Source organism: Bombus huntii, chromosome 9 (genome assembly GCF_024542735.1).
Source record: "Bombus huntii isolate Logan2020A chromosome 9, iyBomHunt1.1, whole genome shotgun sequence".
Taxonomy (NCBI): domain Eukaryota; kingdom Metazoa; phylum Arthropoda; class Insecta; order Hymenoptera; family Apidae; genus Bombus; species Bombus huntii.
Window position 1 is genome coordinate 11618207 of NC_066246.1, and position 24594 is coordinate 11642800.

The 24594-nt window shown below is 41.6% G+C and overlaps 1 protein-coding gene across 5 annotated transcripts in view; it reads left to right on the plus strand.

Moving 5' to 3' along the window:
- The window catches only part of LOC126869348 (probable nuclear hormone receptor HR3), a 117943-nt gene that overhangs the window by 72867 nt on the left and 20482 nt on the right, over nt 1-24594 (plus strand). For 4 of the 5 annotated variants that reach the window (XM_050625742.1, XM_050625744.1, XM_050625743.1 and 1 more), the window contains one exon: nt 21004-21231. In XM_050625742.1, coding sequence (XP_050481699.1) covers nt 21004-21231 — 228 coding nt within the window. Of the gene's footprint in view, nt 1-19486; nt 19665-21003; nt 21232-24594 lie in introns of those variants that run through there. The other variant, XM_050625746.1, reaches the window with a different exon arrangement.

A 24594-nucleotide genomic window follows, 5' to 3' on the forward strand; every position in this document is an offset into this window, starting at 1 on the left:
ACTTACCATAGAAAATTTTTATGAATGTATTCTGTGTGTTGTATTAAACTTCTTGAAATATCATTAGCACTGTAATGGGATACGACTACCGTGATTATATTCGTAAAATTTTAAATCTTTCTGCAAATGTATATGCGTCACAGGATTTACTGCAAACATTTGTGGCATGGAATAATCGGTACATATCATGGAGTATTCTTAAATATGCAATTAGTACCAGAGATAGAATTACTAAACTTTGTGGCTTCGAATACTTTGATGATCTCTGTAAAATCTATATTTGCAATAAATATCTTGCAACTTCCATGTACATTTTCAGTTTTATATTAAATTTTACCATTATAAGTATGATGATAGTGTGAATCAAGTTACAATGCTAATAAAATTTTGGAATGTTTTGTACAAAACATACAATAAATGTTTATAGAGAGATACTTTTGTAAACTACTGTACACACGTAATCGATAAATTATCGCAATTTAGATCTCAGGGCGATGGTGGTAATGAAAAGATCCTTGTGTTACATGATTTACAGATATGAAGCACACAGAGAAAAAGTTAAGCTTAGAACAGCAAATGTCCGATAGCTCCTTCAACGTTTAACTGGATTTAATGAATTAGGCAGAAGGTGCTAATAGTTGGATGATAAATTGTAGCCAACTTGTATTTCTTCTTTATCTGGATACGAGCAGTGTGATTTCTTAATCTGGTCGTTAGGAATGGTAGATAAGGGCATCTTAATTATTCTGCCTGGTTTTTCAGCATACAGGCCAGTAATAAATTGCATAATAGCAAGCATGATGATTCGTTTTCTTATGTTAGAACGTATATTTTACCTGAGAAGGACTAATAAAGTAGTGCGTTTAATAGACGCATTGCGTGTGCTGCCTTTCCTCTTGCTATTGCATAAATTTTATGGTTATGCGATGTGATATTCGCAGCCCAATTTCGATCAACGATTCCAAGTTTCACTCGTAATTTCTACTAGTTGGCTTACTTTATAAATACACCCGCTTATCTCCCAGCTTAAGTGTTATTTAAGTTGTTAAAACAAATATCAATTTATTATGTATATATAGGTATTTTAGAATTTTCCTATTTATAATAACTGTCTTCGAAAAATAATTTCAAATTAGGGAATATAATCTAGCTTTAATTATATTAACAATTAATTATGCCCCTCCACTGGAAATAGACATCGAAGTGCCTATCGATTATTTATATCGAAACATTCACAATACTAGCAATTTAGTATTTATTGCTTCCTCGCAATATTATCGATCAGTAAATTAACTCTGTTTTCGTTTGTAATTAACGAGCATTTGGATTATTGAAGTTTCATTTAACTTCGAATCAAACCAGGATCTCTGCTTTTCCACGGTGTTTTATTTCAGTTCTAGAACTACAACCTCAATCAATGACATTAGTCACAATTATTGGCTAATTTATTTTATAAAGTAGTCATTAGTAGGTATAATGAACTACTGCACAACCGACGGAATGTTTTATTCTGCAAAACTACGTCCCATTATAATTTATGGAGATAAATGAGGCTTCTAACACGAATCAAATACGAAGAAACTGCAAAAGGAATGCGTTAAGATTACATATTAAAAGAGTTACTTTATCCAAAACCGAAAACATCCCGTTCTTTCCAAACAATAATTATCTACGACAATACGAACAAAATTTCCAATGTCCTCAATCTAAACTATCCAACTCCACAAATATTTAACTCTGTAACACTAATTTCTAATCTATTGTCAACATTATAGATGCCGATCATCTACTCACTGCTATTATCTTTAACTTGTATCACACATTATATCGCGCTATTCCTAGATACTTAAAAACATATCTTCCTTGTTAAATAATAACCGCAAATACCATGTAGGACTTATTCAGATACCTTCGAACGATTCCAATAAAAATACTTTCGATCGAATGAATCTCAATTCCTTCGAAATGAATCACCTATCTTGATCATCATCATCATCAAGAACAACAACAATAACATCGTCTGGGCGATACGGTTCGCCGCGGAGAATCCCAAACAGCCCGGCAATTCGCTCGAGTTGGCTGGGCTTTCGTTGGTAGGATCCATCGCCAGGAAAAGTCTTCGTGGAAACTCGGCCCGCTATAAATATGTGCGCGTTCGATGAATCGACCGCGTGTGCCGCGCTGTTCCAAACAGTTTGCGCGCGGTTGTTGCGTACGCCTGGTCGCGCGCCGAATGCGAAATCGCTATGAGGAGACACACGCATGCACGCACGCAACCATGCACGATCATTTCGCGAACGGTCGAAACGTTGGCTGCGGGCAGCGTCGCGTTGCTTTCGTGTAAATCTCGCGATTAACGAGCGAGCAAGCGCGAGAGGCGGAAGCGCAAGCCGCGTTCCGATGAAAATGGACTCGCGCTCTCGTAGATGAGCACGGCAACGTCCCAGACGGTTGCAAACCCGACGAAACGCGTTTCCTGCATCACACGCTACTAGATGAAAATTTAGTTGGAAGAAGGTGGTCGCTAAGAGTAGGATAATAGTACGTGACGTGGGACTTTGAAGTAGGGGTTTTCGAGTGAAATGGAGGCGAAATTAAGGAGGAAAGCTAGAGGAGATGCAAAATTACGGAGGTAATAGCGTTTGTATTCATTTTTGAAGGACTTTGGATGAAATTTCTATCAATTTTGTAGATCAGGTTTAAGCGCATTTTTTGCCCGTACGTAACGTAATATTTTTCGTACTTGAATTATTGAGCTTAACGAATTTTTAATGTAAAATTTAGTAAGGAGAATCTTAGTCGAATTTCGTATTAGATAAATTTCTGGTGGAGCTACTGCGCGTATTATGATTTTAGTTAATTTTGCATAGAGGATTTGAAATTATATGCATAAGGAATTATATGCGGGATAGAAGTTTCACTTCATACGAAAGTGGACAAGAACGACTTCTAGAGAAGAAGCTGTTTTGTACATTTTTAGGAGAACGAAGATAAGAGGGAGTTCCAGGGAGAACGGAAGATCCTTTACAGTCAAAGTTTTGATATCTCTTGAAAGACCGTTCGGCGGTAAAGTTTAAGCGGAGATTTAGAAAAATTTATAGTCGTAGTTTCAAATACTGACTCTTGCGATACATTTCTGGAGCACAAAGTTATTTCTCGACTACACTCGCCCAGTGAATTTCGTACGGCGATTTTATTGGACCTATATTTCGTCGGCAGTTTGCTGACGTACGTATGTCGAATCCTTTAAAATCTTCTATCTATAACCACTTAGTGAACAAGACAGTTTTCAGCAAGAAAAGCAATAAACATTTATGAAATTATTATTAGTAACGTTTAAGAGAAAACATGTATAAAATAATGTGTATATACATATGTACAGTATATGTATCTACATTTAAAACCGAAATACAAAATTTTCGTGTTGCGTACATTTAACCTAATGTAATAGAATGATGAATTTAAAATGAGTAATGTAGAAAACTCAATGGGATTATGCATTACGTCAAGTAAGATATAAAATTCTGATGATTATCTCGAATATAGAAAAATATGTCATAAATAGTCACTAATTATACACTTAATCATAGTTATTAACCAAAATTAACGTTTTCCTTTGACTTTAACCAACCAGCCCCCGTATATTAAATAAATAATTGTATCAGATATTATCGAACAAAATTAGCAACATATCGTTCCTCGTAGCGAAACAAATCTGTAATTTTGTTGAAACGGCGCTCATAAATATGCAAGATCGCACGTAACACGTGTCAAAAACGGCGGCGCTGAATATCATCATCTGAAATCGTATAGATCGAACGTTAGGAAGAAAACGAATAAACCGACTTCGTATGTAAATGCAAAACGGAAATTGATTCCTCCTTCGTTGGCTTGCATTTCGAATGGTGACATTTCGATGCTCCGGTGCATCCGCGTTCGACGAACGCCACACGTGAATATGCACTCGTCTGATAGTCTGATGCATCGTACTACAATCTGTCGGTCGTCGATGGTCGTGTGCTCGACCGATAAGATCGTCATCGGGCTTTTCGAGTTTAACGATCGGAGCATGGGGCAATTAAACGAGCAGGCAAGATACGTCGTTGTATCTCGGATCGGTTCCGCTGATCGAGAACCCCCGTTTCAGGTAGCAGAGACACCGTTCGACGGTTAATCGATTAATCGACCGATTCGCTCGGCCAATTAACCGTTTCGATCGTGTAGGAACGTGTAGACGAGTACCAGCGAGACGATTAATCAACATTTTTGGCCGATTATCGTTGCCAGTCATGTTTTCCGGTAATTAAACCAAGAGGAAGCAGGATCGCGTAACGAGGATTTTTGATTCGGACAGCTTCTGGCGATTCGTCTAGCAGACAGTGGAAGTGCGCAAGAACCATCGACGCGAGCCAGTAAGAACAGGCGTCAGACTAGTAAGTGGATTAGAACAAAAGTGCCGACTAACGTGTTAAATAATGAATTTTTTATGATCAGTCGATTGTCAGCTGATCGATCAGTGCTGTTAATGGATTGCTCCGGTCAATTTAAAATGCGCGGCTTTCATCGCGACAGGTGACGTTTAAGTAAGAGACAGTTACCAGGATGTCGGGACGAATACACGAAAAATGGGGGTACGAGATGGTGGACTTGGTATCTTCGTAAGTCTTTCACAACGTTCGAATGTAGGTTCTTCGTATCGGAGAGAACATAATTTATGAGAGAAAAAGAAGGCACGATTAAAACGAAGGGAATCCTCCAAGCATCCCCCATTGTCACAACTGTGTACAGACACGTATCGACTGTTGGGACGATGTATATTCAGTGTGTGACATGCGGTCATGCAGATGCGGGCGAGCTTTCTAAATTTCACTGCAAGCATTCCGGAAAACGAGTGACGCGTGCCGGTCTTTCGTCAAATCGAATAAAGGCTATTGTACGCGTCGGCCGCGCGCAGACTAAAAATAAACGGAACTAAATGACGAGCGCGTTTTACTGGCGCGATGTAAATCGTCGTGGTTGCGCCAGTTCCCGACAAAGACGTTTCAATTGCGCGACAAGTTCGACGCAACTTCCTGCCGAACTAACCGACTTCAATAAGCTTTTATCGTTGCAAAAACTAAAGTCGAAAAAGAAAGAAGGGAAAAAAAGGAGAAAAAAGCCATCAATTGCTCTCTGTTCGTGTCGAATACTTTTATTACGCCCGGCTCGTTAGTTTACCGCTGAAGCGCTGTACCAAAAAAGAAAAGAGAGGAAGAAAGAAAGATAGGAGGACCAAGTGAGGAAAGAAGGCTGAAGGATGGTCGGCTCTTCAGAACCACTCGAAAGCTAAAGTCCCCTCCGTGCCGTTTCCTTGGGGACGAAATGAACTTCATTACGGATATTCTTCAAACGGGATCCCCGGAAAAAGGAACGACAAAGCTGAAAGGAATTAATTTCTTCAGTTGCAACTGGCTGGCTCTCTTTCTCTTTCTCTTTCTCTTTCTCTCTCTTAACGAACGGGACTCGCGTTTGGTGAACGTGAGAGAGTGCCGCATTAAAATCAATATGCCGTAACTTTAAATGACGGGCATCGACTGCGAAGTGAAAAGCGACCATACAACACCAGACATGTCTGAAAAAAAGAGGAAAGGGGTGAACGAAAGATAATGTCGACTGATAAAGGTGTCGTTAGGCGCGAAACGTAATCGAAACTGGCGATTAATAACTCCTCCCGACGGTTGCTAACAATTATCGGACGCGGTCATTAATATTGTTAACTATACGCGATATCGCGACGGTGTTCAAGGTGCTGTGACTCCTTTCGACATTCTCTCGTACGTAGGTGCGAGCACCGTGCAAATTATACACTATTGGAAGAAATACCTCGCATATGCGAGCCTACTCTCCTACGAATCGTTCCAGTCAGATATAACAACTAGATAAACACGAAACGACGCAGAAAAACGAGTTTCTTGTTAATTATACGTTCTAATTTTGTCTTTTCAGAAGATCGATAGCGTTATAGTAAAATATTAATACAGAGTATGAGAATTTTTTTCTTAAATTTCAGGAAATTTATTTTATACTATATATTTATTATTCTCTTTTAATAAGGTCATAAATTTCCATTTGATAGTAAGATCGTGAAGATCGTGAAGAAACGAGATATAAGCTCTTGTAAAAATATTATGTCGATTCTTTTGACGGCAAAACAGCATTGACACCCGAGCACGAGCAAAAAGGTAGTGGAATTCAGACGAGTGGTAGTCACGAGTGAACAACGCTTCAGTGAGTCAGTTTCAAGTACAGACACACCGTACGTGCCTTTTCATATTTCAGAGATCCTCTCGGACCCTCCAATTTTCCTCGAATCACGAGTGCTACCGGCTCCCGAATTTTTTTAAATTATCGCTACACACGTCCTTCTCAAATTCTTTTTTTTTACGTCGGGCGCTATCTAATTATGAAATGTAAATTCATAACTTTTTTCCCAATTTATTTTCGTTCAAATAACCCTGACATTTTCTTTTTCAATCCCTCCTTCTCCATTTACATAAAACAGAAGAACATTTGAATCAATGTTGCTCCAACCAACAACGCAATTTTCTAATTAAAATCATTTCTTTGGTTAACCGGTTTGTAGAACTGATACCAGACAATCAAACCCTCATTTTATCAGCGTAACCTCTACGAACTCTCCCGAATCCTCTGCGACTCTCCTCTAACCTAACTCAAACACTAAAGCACGTATATTCTAATTAACAACCGACTTCCCATCTGTTCAATTTTCATCAAATTAACACCCATCATCATTGCTTTCGTCATCATCGAACCCATCCAATTCTCGCGGGATACTCAACAGAGAGTCGGTGCAAAGGAGAAGAGCATCGATAAATCGCCAAGGGAGAGGAAGAGTGAGCGAGAGCACCAGTAAGAGACGGAAAGGTGTGTGTGTGAAACAGAGAGAGATAGAAGAGAAAGAGAGAGAGAGCGCGCGAATGGCGCGAACAGCGCGCGAGTGGTGGCGAGTGCCGCGAGTAGCAGCGATGTGGGTCAACCGCGAGGCGACCGCGAGAGGCCCCGAGGGTCGCCGAGAATCGGCGAGAACGGCCGAGCGGCAATCACGTTGCGCGCATCTGGGTCACCGGCGTACTGGCGCATGCGCAGTTCCCTCCCTCGGTCGTTCACCGTTGACCAAGTTACTAACCTTCCGACACCCGGTCGCCAGTTAGCTTCTCGTATTGACCGCTGGAAAAACGTTGACTTTTCTCGCATGAGAAACCCGTCGGAGCTTTTCGTTGGCTCGATCAGAAGCACAAGGGAGGCCGCGACCGACCAGAGAACGGTGAGCGGTGGCTAAAATGTCTCAAAACATGGTGCTTGAACGTTTAATCTATCGTACAGACAACCGTTAATAGACATTAACTCGCGATCGAATCGACGCCGTGAGATATAACACGGCCATTAGTTGTCGTTTCATACTATAATCCTTACAGGATAAACGCACTGTCGATAGACCCGCGCGTGTCCACGTTCGTAAAATCGAAGCGCTAACATAAACAGATAACATCGTCTGGAGGGACGGAAGGTAAATGGCATCGGGAAGAACGCGACCGCTCTTCGCGTTTATACAACCCGGCTCTTTTTTCAAGCGTCCGAGTTTTCGGATAGTAGATGTCGCTGGAAGATACGGTCTCTTACCGGCATGCACCGTTGCCGTGCCACAAAATATTCCAGCGATCGATTTTAGCAGCCAAAACTAGAAAATGCTGTGGGGCTCTACTCGAGATTTCCACGAGTATCGACGAAAAGCCTCACCGACTAACGACACGCGCCATGGTCTGCTGACGAATGAAAAAGTATCGAACGATCCGGAGAGCGTGACTCGGAGGGACGCGAATCGCGTCGTTGTTAAAGTCGACCGACGAGCAGAGATGCAAATCAGTCCCGTATTCGCGGCCGGTGCACCGACGTAGCATAGCCTGATACGATAAATTCGTGCGCGTAACGGACCACAATTTATCCGCGACGTACGCGTCCGCAGCAGAGACTGCGTGCGACGAAAATACATAATGAATGACCACGAGAAACGGAAGACAATGTTGAACCGGTTGAATCGGCCGATGCGTTTCCGAGCTATTCGCGTCCGGCCCGGCCCAAATTCAAAAATCTTTTCGAGCGATTTTGGCACCGGTCGACACCGTCGATCGACCGCCGCGCCACGCCGCACCATGTCCATGCCGGCATCGCAGTGTCGCAAGCGTTGCCACATCTGAATTCGCTTAAGGAAACTGTAACGGTCATTCTTGTCTGTGCGACCGTGCGGGACTCCTTCGCAGTTGCGCACTGCGTGGCCCCAAGGGCCGTTTGCATCTCTCGTTCTCGCGTTAAATTATTACGTAATCCATGAGATCGGTCATTCTCACGGATTACACCGGTTGCCTTTTATCGCGTTACATTTTGCCCCGTGCAATCATGGAGACTACATAGGCGTAGTCATAGTATCGAATCGAAACATTAATATCTAAAAATAACTATCGGTAAATCGAAAAATCGGTTACGTTAGGCATGTTCGTCTCGGTAATATTCACGTTGCGTGGGATTCTCCGAGCTATGTATTAGTCAGTACCTTATTCCCAAAGATCATCACGCTATATTTTGTCCCGCGTATATTTAGGCAGCAATGCATGGGTGTAGGCGATGGAAACAGATCGGTGACTCGAATAAACTGCGTGTTCGTTATCTTGCCAGTAGATGAAAACGGCGTTCGATTCGAATTCCAAGAAATTGCAACGTACGGGTAAAATTGGTAGCTGTGGTTCTCTATTATCTTATCGGTCTCAAACTTTTCTCGCGTCGACTCGAACGTATTCGGTATCATCTTCATTCGACGACAAACTTCAGCTATTCTAGTGAAAAATTTTGCGAAGTTTCTTTTTCTTCGGCGACGTTGCGGTAACCCGAACGTCAAACAACATGTTGTCTCTGTGCGAGATAACAAACGATAGGGAACGTTTTATCGGTAACCTCGATAGAATCTGGACGATGCAGCCGAACGGGACGCAATCGCATGTCAATCCTAATCGTAACGCCCCGCTGCGCGACGCAAAATGCACAGTCTATTCGCGGGCGTTTCCGCGAATGTGTGGTGTGTTAACGACGCCGACAGGCCGTAGAAAGAAGAGAAATATTAAAAGCGTGCGGAACGCTTGCACTCGTTCATAAGAATCTACCTCCATGCTGATTATTCTATAGCCTGACCTACATTCATTCCGAGATTCACGCCACTCGCAACTGCCGACGACAAACGCGTGAGCTCGCTTCAGCGACTGCACGCAACGTCTGCTTTCTGCTACGCGGATATAGAGAACTAAGAAGGAAGCAATAAAAATGGAAAAAATATTTGGATAAACTGAGACCAGCCAAGTTCTCGTTTCTAATAAACGAAGGTACACGACAATGACTCAATGCGGTTGAAAAGACCATACGAAATTTTAAACTCTCCCAATGGTGCAGGTGTATCACCGTACCGCCCGACCTGCCAGATGAAACGATTCTAATTGTGGTGCATACACAGTGCACTAAAGTTTACCGCATCATCCTTAGATCGGTGTTGGATTCAGCCACGGGTTATGTAATACTGTTGTTGTTTGTAGCGACTTAAGGGAGTATCTCTAACAATAAGAGTAGTCTCTTTTGGAGCAACTCGAATAAAACGACATTTTTTTATATCGATGATTACAATATATTGAAGAATGTCTTATAGGTTGTTTCTCATGATAGATGAATATATATTTATTGATTATTTTGAAAATTGAAGAAATAGAATAATAGATGAAAGTATATGAGCCGAAATCACTTTTTTTTAAAGGTAGAATTTCGTTTACCATATAGAAAATGAGTAAACAGTTTCAGATTAAATCAGTCTATGAAACAGCGGATATGTGGTCTGTAAAATGGTCATATAATGCACAGTTTTTTATATCAGAGGTATCAAAGTATACGATTTTTATTTATAATTTATCAAATAAAAAGTAGGAAATAGTCCATGTATTAAACGTACTTAAAATATTATTCAATAACATGGAAATTGTAATAGCACTTTCAAAAATAAATATAGGCATGAAACATTAAATTATGCAATTCCTACAAAATTTTGAGATTGTCCAAAACAACACGCAAATACCACTCGAGTATCAGCATCTTGTTACTGGAGGCGATTGGTCCTCTAACAGAGTGTATCGTAGAAGACAGCGCGAATTAACGCTGTCACTCGGCTGCTTCCTTGCTGCGATGTCTGACATCATTTAGCAGGGCCGCGAGGGGACAACAAACTTCGCAGCAAGTTCCTAAGTGTCATGGAAATAAACATCAACTTCGACCGAGTAATTTGCGCCAAGTCTCTGCGCTTAACGGAGTTACGACCGATCGAAGCTGTTTCGACATCCGCACTGGTTGTACCTCACATCTCCCGTGGAAACACGCCTTGCGATACATGTTTCTAAGCCACATACAGTTCTGATTCACCTGGTGTAAATTTACCCGACAGCTGATCGACGGCGTGACCACGATTGGCTCACGCGGCTCATCGTTCGCGATTCCGAGTTCATCATGGTAAGCCTGGATCAGGCCGATTTTTCGCCATTTATGGCGCAGCCTTCGACCTCGAGATATACATAAAGAGGCATCAAGCGAAACATGCGGTATGTTCTTCTTCCATTTTTCTTCCACTACCTCGTCGAATATAACGCCAAATTGGCGAATAGTGGCGCGTACGCAAAGGCAAAGGGAACGAAACTGAAACAGGTTTGCATTGTAAAGTGGCTCTGGAGGTTCCTGTTATGTAACTTAACGTCTCTCAACGGGAACATTTCAGAAGATCAAATTTTTCTAGAGATTTTCTACCTTATTTCATGGAAAAGAAAACATACCTAATGGTGTTAAAAATATTTATATTACCAGCGAATTTATTAGCAAAGATGTATATATATGTGGAACTCAATAATAAATCAAGCAAGTGCTTAGTAAAAGGGACTGGTATCGATCAGTAAGTGTGAAGAAAACCAAACACTGATCCGAATTTGCAAATTACATAACATGGAAGAGAATCGATTAGTATCGTTCGTCGCGCAGCAGCCCGATGGCAGAAAAAGTGTATCGAGAGCGAACTCGTACCTCATATCGTCACGTATGAACATATAGTTATACACAGGGAAAGTGGCTGAACGTTGGGCGTCGGATGCGTGCACGCATCTCAGCTTCCCTCGTGTGTGCATTGTGCATACGTGCATTCTGAGGCATGTACGGCTCGTTATCGACGAGGGTCGCTTATCGGCTCCAGCTATCTGGCCATTTCATCGTGTAAATTCCAAGCGTGGTAACGACGACGTCGCCGGTGCCCAGTCGAGGCGCTGGAACGGCGCAAAGAGACATATCGCCGGGGCGATTATTTATTTGCGAAACGTATTTATAGAGTATTACGCGGCGCAGGTTGGCAACCTCGTGCACGGTTATGCAATAAATGAGAGAAGGAGCGAAAGGGACACGGGAGAGGGGGAGGACGAACGAGGGAACGGCCTGAAGTGAGAGGAGGCGATGCCTGCGGCCGCGGGGGCAGAGACAATAATACGTGGTGGAGCGAGAGGGGGTGGAACCGGAGGGAAAGAGAGAGAGAAACTGTCTGTGAAGGACGAGGATGGAAAATAAAGTTGTACGGGGTGGGGATGAGTCGTGGTAGTGGGGAGTACCGTGCGCGTGTCCGAGAGAAGGAACGAACTTCTGAAAGAGTTATTTGATGATAAGGGCGAGTTAGGGGAAGTCAGGGGTGAGAAAGAAGTATAAGAGGGTAGGAGGGTGAAAGGGAACATGATGTGTGCATGCAAGGAGGATTTAAGGGGAAACGCTATAAGGAAAGAGGCAATAACTTGAAAATTCATGTTGGGACAGAGGGCCAAATGGAGTATTCGAGGGATGAGGTTTCTGGAAAACGTATGTGTGCATGTTTAGGTGGGAGAGAGAGATGGCGAGAAAGATGAAACGACGTTTCGTGATGATACTATTAATGTGAGTGTTAAGGATATTAAAAAAGTGTTGCTTTCTTTGCTTTGTATAAATCATTGTTGTTGGATACAGATGAAGTAGTATGCAAAATGATTTAGTATTGTGTACCATGTCGAACATAGTTTATGCTTGAACTTCGAATCACTGATTACATTACAACAGATGGAATCGGGAATGAAAAATGCAATAGCGCGTGAAGAAGGACTGACTGTTGAATCAAAATACTTTCAATGGGCAGCGGTGCACGTTGCATTAAGTGCATTATGCTCGGCACAAAAATGAAAGTGACCTTGGCACAAATGCCTAAAGCGTACACCGATCGTGGAATCGCATTAACACTGAATATAAATTAAAACTGATTGTTACGCACCGTGTAGCAATCCCGTGGCGGCCGATATGCAATAGTTCGATTGAAAAAGAAATTGTGAAATATGAGAACTTGGAGTTCGCCGATTAAGTCTTGCATTCCGCCCATGCAACCGTAGAGAAGTTTCTCGTGCGAATATCAAATCAAGGTTATCTAATACATGTCGTACAGAAGTTTTTCCCTCTTTCTTACATATTTTTCTACATTCACATAAACAAAAAGCAGTTTATATATAATACTTCGTCTGGTATTTGCAATTTTTGCTTTTATGGCAAATGAAATAAAAATTTCCGAAAAAGGAAACGTTTTTTGTGTGGATACGATACTTGAGACATGTCATAATGACGTCCATCAAGCTTCTTCTAATTTATAAAAGGTAAAGATATATCCATAAAAGTAACGTACCTCCATTTTTATTGAATCATAGTGTCCATAAAACGCCGGTGCCACGCTCGTTAGTTTAAAATCTGGTCGTAAAATACGGTTGGTATCGGGCGGAATCTCTAAATCCATTATTCCCGTTCCAAAATCCTGCTAACCGGTGGTGCGTTCGCGGTCTTGGCTACACCGCGTCGCGCCACGACTACTCAACCTTAGGTTAAAGTCGTAAACGGCGAGAGTAAACGGAAAACCATCGTGGTTCTTTAATTAGTCGCGGCGGTCGTAGCAGCGGCGACAGTTCTCGTCCCCAAAGACAAACTTTCCGAGGCGGCAATTTCCGAGCATCGTCGAGGGAAACACGATACGCACGTGTATTTAGGAGCCGGTGTGTCCTTAACGAGCTGCGCTAATAAAGTTAACGTGCTGTGCCACACGGGACGAGATCGGAAAGCCCGCCTTCCTCGCTCGTGTTCCTCGTCGTGCGTTTCCGTGATCGTTCGGAGTTGCGCAGTCGACGATCGTAGCGTAGTTTGGTTTGTCGGCGCAGCTCGGCTGTACTCGGTAGTGGTCGTGTTGCGCGGGTGGTGGGAGGGCTACAAGGAACATTAGGGTGGGGAGAGCGAAGGGTGAGGCACTCGGCCATCATCGGCGGAGGCGCGCACAGTTCAGTGACCCGACGCAGCGTCATTCGGCGGTGGGGAAGCGCGGGGAGTTCTGACATATTGTGAGATGCCAACTCGCTAACGCCGGTCCCCGAAAAACACCTCTCTCTCTCTCTCTTTCTCTCTTTCTCTCTCACTCTCTCTCTCTCACACTCACGTTCCTTTCTAACGTTCTTCCTCTTTTCCTCTTCTACACTTTAACCCCCCCTTTTTCTGTTTCCGTCTTTTTTTATCACCATCTCCCCTCTATCTATCTGGTTTTACTTCTTCTATGCTTTTTTTCCCTCGGTTACTCCCGCTCTACCCCCTCTCCTACCATTTTTTTCTATCTCTCTTGTTATATCTCTCTCCCCCTACTTTTCTTTGTTTCTTCCCCTCCGCCCCCTGCGGCTCACTCGTTTTTCCATCTTTGTCAGTTCCATTATCTCTTTCCTTTGTTCGTCTCCTTTCTCCGCCAGTGACTCGGGTATCCCGTACAGCCGCGAGGTTCATCAAACCCCCGAAATATTCTAATGCGCCAGTCGCACGGTGTTTCCGCGAGTTTTCCCCGCTGGGCCCGAGTAGGAAGCGTGGTGGCCGCACCACATCAGATAACGAACGCGTACCGCGTGTTGGTTTTGCCACTTTTGCCGCTCGGATCGGACGGTCGATTGGATCGTGGTGACGTGCGGTGTACGCGTTGGTACGCGAGACTCCCGAAATTACCGCGGAGGAAGGAAACGTGGAGGCATCGTGACTACGTATGCGCGCGTGTACATGAGTACACGTGTGCGTGCGTGCTTGCGTGCGGGCGCGTGCATGCGTGCGTGCCAGTGGTCCCGCTCGGTCGAAGAGTACGTTCGCCTCCGTCGTTTCTCCGCTCGCGTTACACCAGCATTTTCCTCGTTCGGCCCTCTTCCTTTCTTTCTTCGCACTCTCCATTCTCCTTTCTCCCCTTTCTCTGTCTCCCGTTGCCATTGCTCCAGCAGCACTCTACTCGCCACCTCTGCTCGAGTGCTCCATGCGCGATCGAAGACGTTGCGGTTCTTCGCGTTTCGAAATACCACGAGATACACGAAATTCGGCGTGTTTTCATGGTCGGCCTTCGGTCGAACACCACGCCAGACAATGAAGAAGAAAACGACGATGGTGCCGTCGATGTGTTACCGGGACAAGCTGGCTCCGCCGTTCGACGTTGCATTCCGTGTGCGTGCGTGTTAAGTGCAGCCAACAAAGTGATCATCGTGGCTGGAAAGGCTCCAGGTGGAAAACGCGCGACCTCCTCCCGTCTGTGTACGCGTTTCCCGTGGTGTGTGCTCATAGTGCGTACGTGAGTGCGTGAATGCGCGCGTTCAGTCGTCCGTGTACACATTACGTACACACCTCTCTCTGTACGTGTACAGTGTACACATTACGTTTTACATGCGGCGCTTGCGCGGCACCTAGCGACGTTTCGCGCCTACTCGCGGTGTGGGAGTTTCTGCCGCGGTGGAAACGATCGGCTATTTGTGAACGATTCACGCGTCGCTTCTTTGGGACACGGTGTGCTCCGAAAATGATCGAGAACCGTACTGCCGCGTTAGGAAATCTCCTTCTCGAGCGGAAGGCGCCCGGCATGACGTGTCCGTTCGACATACGACGACGGTAAATGGAGCCGAAAGATTGACAGAACTGTCGTGTGACTAGGTAACGCGAGGAAGATACTCCGCCGCCGATATTCATCGACGTCGTTGAACGATAGATGTCAGCGAGATAGCGATATGTTGATTACGCGCCACGCTCTGTCACAACTGGATATTACAACTCGGTTAAAGTTGGCCGGCGTGTCGACACGTTGCTGATTTGCTTACTTGCTTGCTTGCGTGAGCACGACTCTAAAGCTCGTTCCTTGTTTCACTTTGTCGCACTGTAAGTTTCTCTCGATTGGTATTCCACACCGTTCCATCGGTAACCAAAGCCACATATGCGTTCCCAATTTTCACGTTGTCGAGCTGCGAGTTCACGTCTACCTGTAATAGTCGGAACCTTTGACCACTTTCTACTCGATTCTGTGCAAAACAGAAGCGGATTTCATTCGTCGGATGATCCGACTATAGGTAGCATAAGAGGCAAAGTGAAATATGGATCTAGTGTCTCCTCGGTATCGTTGAATATTCGTCGCCGAATTTCTCTTTTCGTCGATTCGATTCACACTCCAAAGAAAACACGCTTACATAAGGATAAAAATACACGATTCTCTCGTGTGTCGTCGGAAACAGCTAATAGCTTCCAGCAATCGTAAATAAGAGATCGTTGCAATATGTGGCTGATGCGTTACTATGTAACCAAGAAACCATGTTTATGCTTAGAGTCATTAATTTTCCTCCGATTGTTTGAAGCATCGTCTATGCAATATTGATACTCGATCGCTTAGACGAATTGTACACAAAATTATGCAAAATCTCGTGGCTGCTCAATATTCTAGTTCGCTGGTGAATTAATCGTTATCTCGAAACAACGAACACCGAACTTATTGATTCGATTTGGTAAACGTCAGGTTGCCTTACAATTAGATTTCACTGGAAATTGTAACTGCTGTTTCGAACTATCTCAAGTCAGAAACCTTTAATATCTCTACCGGTGATAGACGTTCGTAATAGTCTTTTCAAATAAAAGACATTTTATTTATTTCGATCATCTCTTTTTTACCTCGCGTCGTAAAAGTTTGATGACGCCTATTTCTCCGTCTGGCACTTTAATTCTCTATAACATCTGACTTAGTAATAATATACTCTATATTTATTTATACTTTAACCTATATTTTTCAGACCATGCATTTCTTTCCCCACATTTACCTTTGTTTCTTCTTAAATTATGGCGAATAAAACCAGTTTAGGGTTGAAACAGAAGGAAATGATTCGAATTTCATTATTCCCGGACATATTAGCAACGTTGCATATGTTGACCATCGTCCTAAAATCTTCAACTAGAACTGCTCGAGAAGGAGCTTACTTGACGATCGGGCTTAAGTTTCGAGTGTTCTGGATGCAACACGCTCACTCTACTATTTGTCTCTTTCTATTTACTCTATTCTTCGTTCCTGTCCCTGTCTGGAAAATCTTGGGTCAGCCACTCGAACGAACTCACGGAGTTACGTGATTAACTGGTTTCGACTTAATCGGTACCGTAGCTAATGATATCTTTTCGCCGTCCAGCTCTATTTATTTATCCCTGTGCGTAGTATCATTCAGAGCATCGAAAGTACATATGTACATATTTCGAACCAAGTGGAGACTCCATACGGAACAATGTGACTGGATGGCTTTGATTACGAGAACGAGAAAAACTTAACAAGATTCCTTTTCATTCACACTGTTTCTACGACCTTTTCTTCGCCCTAAGTTTTCCTTCGTCCGTAATTGGAATTTCATTGCAATTCATAGGTATAAGTACGTTTTCAGAAGTCTTCTCTCCTTAGCTAAAATGTCTTATATAGAATTTTTCACCTTTCAAGATACGTTGAAATATTTTAAGTTCCTTGTAGTTTAAAGTAAAGTTATACGAGACGAATAAAGGTGGAACAAAGAGAACGTTAAAACTTCAGTTTCCTTTAATTTTGCAATAGATGGAACGTTTTAACTAAAGAGGACAAAAGTAAGCCACCTAATTATAGAGGACGTCAGTAATTCCAAAAAAAGTGTGAAACGAATTTCTTTGTATAATTGTTTCTTTGTATTATTCTGCTTTCCTCCATAGTTGTTCATATAAGAACTTGCTCTAGCCATCACAATATGACATTCTTAAAATATTTCTGAGGCTGAAAGATTTCGATGACTCCGTTAATAATACAGTAAATATATCGTGATCTGTCGTGGCGGTCAGATCGAACGATATCGTGCTCGATCCCGTAATTCTCTTTACAAACAAGTGGAAAAGTCTGGAGGACGTCACTGATTCTATTCGCGAATCGTTCCATGGTATATACACGTCCGATCGTTTCAAGATCTGGACAAGTTCCAGCCGTCCTCACGAAATCGAACGTCAAACGTCGAGCTCTGTTTCCGCGATCTGGCAAACACAGAATACACTCTGCTTCCGTTGGTCGATTCCACACGCGTATTTACCGTGATTCGTATGCACATGTAGGAACATGTATGCATATCTAAGGGGAAAGGCTAAAGTTGCCGAGGCATGGCCGGACAAAGCTATAACCACGGCACAAAGTGGCTTCGATTTCGGGAGTTCCGGGGTATATAGTAAGCGCTGTGCACTCTCCTCGAGGCAACGGCATGACGCACATCAAAGATGCGAGCGTGCCGGGTGACTGTACTCTGGGTTCATCGTTCTCGGTTATGTAATGTTCGACCGTATGGTGCAAGCGCCTCGACGCTACTCGTGGCGCTAGAGTTGTTGGACGAGAGAAGCACGATATACAGACACGAGCCGCTTCGAATCTTCCTCGCTCCAATACAGTAGCCGGCAGCTTGTACGAATGATGCACTAACACACGTGCATGTGTGTACATTCGCGTGCGCGTTCTCATATACATAAATACACGTATATGTATACATAGTATATGCCTACATACATAGATGTGTAAGTACATATACGCATATATTCATACATACTTACATGCATATATACATAGGTACATTCGTGCACATATACATACATGCATACATATGTACATACACATCCTACATATAGTATATTTACCCATACTTACATCCATGCATTACATATATGTATATATTCGTGCATATATACATTGATACTTATATATACAAACACATTCACATACAATGCACACATGTACGTATGCATATACATATGTACGTATACATATATAATATACAAAGCATGTGAACATCGTTCCTCTTTTCTCTCTTTCTTCGGTAGCCTCGCTGGTTCTCTCCTTCTTCCTGCTCTAGCACACCCTCTTTCTTCTGTCTCGCTTTAGCGCCCTCGCAGCACACGATGTAGACGCTGCATTACCGAGCTGAGAACGAAAATAGAGGGCAACGGGAGCCACTGCAGCAGCCGCATTTCTACTTTTTCCTTCCGTTCCATCGCGTCTTTCCCGGTTCCGACTTCGTTTCCACGCGTTATCCAACTTTTTCAATCGTTTTCGCCCGCAAGAGGCGAACGAAGGCTGTAGGCTGGATGATTTTGATTGGTATCGCGTGGTAGATCGTTCGTTCGTATGCGAAGGAGAAGCAAGCGTGTGGTGATCAATGAGGTTTAAGCCCGAGACGGGAATTTGTCGCGCGCATTCCATATTCGATGGCGCGTTCGAAATCGCGACCCATAAGCCGCGATTGATTTAGGGGTTGCTTCGCACAGAGATCGGGATGTATTCTTGGTCAAAATTTAGGTTAGAAAGCGTATAAATAGACATGACTGGAAATTGTTCCGTGGAATATTGGAACGCAAATTTTCGCCGCCTCGTTCATTCCCAACATCCCTTCATTCGTTTTCGTCGTCTTTCCGATATTGTTATGACCAATAATTCCACGATTTCAGCAGAGGGCAGTAAGACGAATATAAAAGTTCGAAGACTATTTTCGTATTGCAGCATTTTAAGGAAAGTATCTGGTTAACACGTGAATTATATTCAAGAAGCTACATTCTCTCGGTGATTGTGCTCATGCAGCTCCATCGATCGAGCTAGAATCGATTATGTGTCAGCACAAATTTTCTTCGACAAACGATCCTCTTTAGACTGCTGAAGAAAAATTCTTCGTGTGTCCGTGGGACATCCTATCCCGCCCTCTTTGCAGGATACAGCGTGAAACGTGTTCGGAATAGAGTACTCACAGTGTTCTGTTCCATATACCATCTCACAATCGATGGGACGACATCTTGAGTCAGTTCGATGACTAAGTTGTGGAAACTCTTCACGATTGTTTTTCGCTGTGGAAAGTTGTCACAAGTTGGTGGGGCGATAGCGGCAGTTATATGATGTGAACTGTAACGCGCGAACAATGGATGGTTAAAAGGATTGTGAAAATTCAGCGAAATACCACCGTAATATGTGTTCATATGTAAGGGTTGTTGGTGGATTTTAAATGAAACACCCTAGTGTGAAACGTAAATGGAGGGAAGTCTCTCAACATTCGGTGGGCCAAGTTGGGGGGCGGACAGTACGAGCCCTCAACCGCCAGAAACGACGAGAACCAGGGTATCAGTGCAAACTCCCAGTCCAGAAAATAACCTTTTGGACGATCCAGTTAGACTCCAAGTTAATTCTATACGAGGTACTCTAAACTATGGCAAATTTGAATACTTCGAACTCTGTCCCATCTTCAAATATAGAAGTATATTAATACAATTTAATTGATACATTGAATTTACATTCTAAATAGAATGGGAAAATGATATTACATATTTCGTAGAACATTACACAAAATATTCTTCTCGATTAAAGCAGCTCCTATTTTTTTTAAAACAGCAAGAAACATCTCGTTAAAATAATTTTATTATCTTATATCTGAGAACATACAACTGTGACACATGGATATTCCTTTCGCCTTATCGCAATTGTTTACGTGATAGAGGAAACAGGATTTTAGCACGAAACTTTAGTCACGTCTTCCTCGTCGACACGAGACAAAGATATCTTTTAGAGGCGATTTTTAAGATTTGATGGGAGTGCATCCGGGATAAGGAGTTGCGATTTGTAGAAACACTTGTACATGAAAGGCGTCTTTCTGCCTGACATGGTATTCGCGGTGCAAAGTGGCTGCGTTTCTTTCTAGCTTTGATTTCCTAACAGAAACGCCGGCCACGTTTATCCTCCGCTTTATCGCGACACATTAAAGTGATAGGAAATCTCTGGTGTGACTCCCTGGTAGATAGCTTACGATACATTCGAACGGTTTGCCGCGGTTGCATCGCTACAGAATCCGCCGTGTAGTATTGTCTCCCAATCGAAAGGTTATCCATAAATATACTATGCGAGAACGACCGATGGTGTGATGAACTTCGACGAGCCAGGAATAAAGTGGCAACATATAAAACGTCAGACGTTTCAGTCCTTCCTCTTTGATACACATTATCAAGAAATGATGAAAGAGTAAATAAATGTCTTGAACTGAACATTGGACATTGGTTTAAGTGGTAAACAATTAACAATGAATTGCATGCAGAAATAGGAATTAGGAGAAAGGAGAAATGAAACTAGGTTGAGTAATAAATTCATTCATGTTTTCTTAAATGAGCACACGAGTGAAATAAAATCTGTATAAATAACATATGACGAAGTATCCTACAATCAATAATCATCAATTATTTGAATCTTACAATTATAGTTTATAAATGTAGATTTAAATTTCATATTGGGGCGACTCAGAAATCAATCCAAGCATTGATTAAGATACGAAAACTTTCTTTACCTAAAAAACAAAATTTTACGAAAATAACCTCTAATCAATATCAATTAATCTACCAGATGAAAAAACTTAATGTAACCGGACTTTATATGTAACATGCAACGACTGAATCTCTAATTAGTTACTCTTTGATTATTGTATCAGTCTTCGATTGACACTTGGTGTTACAGACAATTTAACGTTTTCCTTTGTTTATTGTTTTCAGCCCAGATCGAAATAATCCCGTGCAAGGTGTGTGGCGACAAGAGCAGCGGCGTTCATTATGGCGTGATCACCTGCGAGGGCTGCAAAGGCTTCTTCAGGCGGTCTCAGTCGTCGGTCGTCAACTATCAATGTCCGCGGAACAAGAATTGCGTGGTCGACCGTGTAAACAGAAACCGGTGCCAGTACTGTCGGTTGCAAAAGTGCCTACGCCTCGGCATGTCTAGAGATGGTGAGTGCATATCGTTGGTTGGAGCCTCTGTTTTCTCGGAGAACCTCAAGGTTGTCACGGACTCGCGTTAGTTTACGTTAGCATCTCTAACGAACAACGTAACGACTGCTACTTAGAAAACGATGTCACTCTCTTGGAAATTTATCCGTGGATATATTTCCATCGATTAATGTAAACACTTATAGTAAAACTAACAGAAACTGGTATCGTTTGTTGCTTCTTAATATTTGGGGGCTATAAGGGAAGATAATGATAACCAAGCTTTACGTTCTCAGCAGAAAAACAACTTTTTTCAAATTTAATATTCTTTCAATCAATTCTTGCCTGTTTATTTGGTTTTCGAATTTTATACGTATTTTTCCTGTCCTCGTGAATATTGCAAAAATATTGATTGTCCCAACACCAGGTATGCTATTGTTTTTTTTTTTTAATAAAAGTTTATTAGACTTTTGGATTTAACAGGTTATTCAACTATGTAATATTTGAGTTTATTTATTTATGTTATATTCCTTTTAGATATCAATATAAAACTCAGTAAACCAACAGAAATAACATTATCGTATTTTTCCCGCTCTTGATTTATATTCGGTTTCTAATGCATTTTAGATAGTTATGATGAATTGTTCGATTTTTATTATCTACGGCTAGGGATGGAAAGAAAGGAATTGGTAAACAAATGAACTATACGATAATGCTTATGTATAAGTGTCGCGTTAGAAGTTCCAGCAACGATCCAACAAATCACGAGCGTCGATATGGAAATGGAATTTCTTTGTTTCGAGCGCTATCATCGAGTTTAATTACGCGACACGTGAACGTGTACGTTCTACGATATACACTCATATGTGCATTCTGTTCTACCGAATATAACAGAATGGTCAATTACAAAATGAAATTTATATCACGATTATACGATTCAATATATTATTTTTTTTTATCCCTTTCGATGTCACGATTCATATTTATGAAAGCAGCTAACGTGCGGTGTGTATTTGTTCGGCTTTTATAATACCACATTGCATCGATTTATACTCTGAATACACGTACGCGTCCTATAAAAGTGATCGACGTTTGCATATAAACGTTTATACACAATGTCGAAAAAAAAGAAACCTAAAAGTTGTCAAATTAAAAAACAACTTTGTGTTTCAATAACGTAAATTGCTGCGTATTATTTCCAAAACGATGTTCTCTATGGAACGTTATAGCAAATTTTCAACAAAAGCCAATTCACGGGATACGAGTGTCACAATGGACGGATCGATGCAAATGTATGTGTTTGAAAACGTTTCAGAGTGGCAACGTTTTGTCAGTTTTATTCGTTTCGATCGATTCGAAATTTTGCGAATTTACGTTGAGCGCATTACCATGGCGACGTCACACGTAAACATTCAACAGAGAGAGAGAGAAAAAGAGAGAGAGAGAAAGAACTCGTCAAATCAGATACACGGGGATAGCAGCGGCCACGCGTGCCTCTCGGGGTGTACGACCCTTTATCGGAGGCTGTCCAGCCCCCTCTCGACCCGAACCTCCGCCACGTCTCAACACCCCCGCACGATTCTCTCTTTCTCGCTCTTTCGCTCTCCTCTCGGTGCAGCTAGGCCTCTTACCACGTTGCTCCACCTTATCGGACCCTGAGTACTTACTTACACGAGATGTCTTGGACACGTTTAACGACATTCACGCGCAAGCGTTCAGGTCTGTGCCCCGGCGATGTGGCTGCAGGTAGCTTTTTAGATTTTCACGTGGTTGAATGTCGGTTTTATCGGAGAAATCTTATGAATTTGACAAAGATTGGAAGAATGCAATTGAAATGATAGGATAGATAAAATTTTTTGTGGAAAATAAATTAATTTTAGGTATTTCTTCGATTTGAGGAATCTGTCCTTTTATCGCGAAGCATTAACTTAAAATATTTCTTTCAATTAGACATTCCTTTGAATTAGATATTTCTTTGAGATAAAGAATTTCGTTATGTTCTGCATGTACAGTGGTAAGGAAGGAAAGTTTAAAATTGCTACACTATGGATATTAATAATCTTTTATCATATTGATGACAGTCATCAATTTCAAAGTATATTATATTTATTCACTGCTCGTGTCAAATGTAATTTTGCTTCGTACCTCCTATCTTTCAATCTTTCTTTCGCCCATCACTGTAGGTACATAGCGTGGAAAATAGTTAAACTTTATTCTAGTTTGTTATATATTTTATATATTTTAAATATATTTAATATATATTTTATAATTTTAATTATTATAATAATATATATATATTATATTTTAATAATTATAAATCTCATTTATATAAATTTATATAATTTTAAAATTATATAAATAAAATTTAAATAAAATAAAATATATTTATATAAATATATTCTAAAATTTTGTATAGATCTCTATAATGAAAAATAATTCGTACCAGAAGATACAAATTCAATATTACATCCCCCCGTCCAACTTGTAATTTTTGTAATTTTAATAACTTGAAATGCAATTTCATGTATTCGTGCAAATCTGACACACTGTACGATATTTGATGAATTGGTCATCATGTAAAGAATTGAAAGAATCCTAATCGTTTTAAAAAAATTGTCGTCATAACAACATAAACGTATAATTATTGTTAAAAGAAGGATCATCTTTTTTTGAATCTTCACGTTATGTCGAAGCACGTCTACGTGTGTTGAAGTGTTTCATAGAGGTTGTTTCGACAGTTCGTTTTTGCGAGTGCTCATAAAGTTTTTTAATGAATACTCTCCGAGCTTCCAGGTTTCTGCCGTTAGATAAAAAGCCACGTTCGATAAAGTAGCAGCCGAAAAGCAGGACATTGCGGTCGCGTCTGAATGGAATCGCAGCTGTTTTTGATATGAAAGAACGGACTTTGCTGCCGATCTAATTGTTCATCTTATATTGTCACGATTTAAAATTAACATATTTCTCTGCAGTCCTTAAAATCAATAAAAAAATTGTTTTTAAAAATTCTCTATATTGTAAACGATGAAAAAGGAATTAAATAGGAATAGTTCGAGATTTAAGTAAGATTAAATTGTGAGGTAGAAAGAACGAGTTTGGAAATATTATCCTAATCGTGCAAGTTGGTTCTTCGATAATAATCGACCGTCTCCTCACCAGTCATCGTTTGCAAATGCTTGATAAGGATCCAATCGATCTTCATCTCTTCTGTACGCCATGCTGCTCCTTCAAAGAACATCCTGCCTTAGTCGACAGATTAAAATAGCATTTATCAAGCAGTCGATTCAAAATATCTGCATTTTCTGTTAATCAACCGTTCACCTTCGCCGACGAGATTCATAAATATTCTTGAATATTTTAGAATAAGATCCTGTTATCATGAACTTT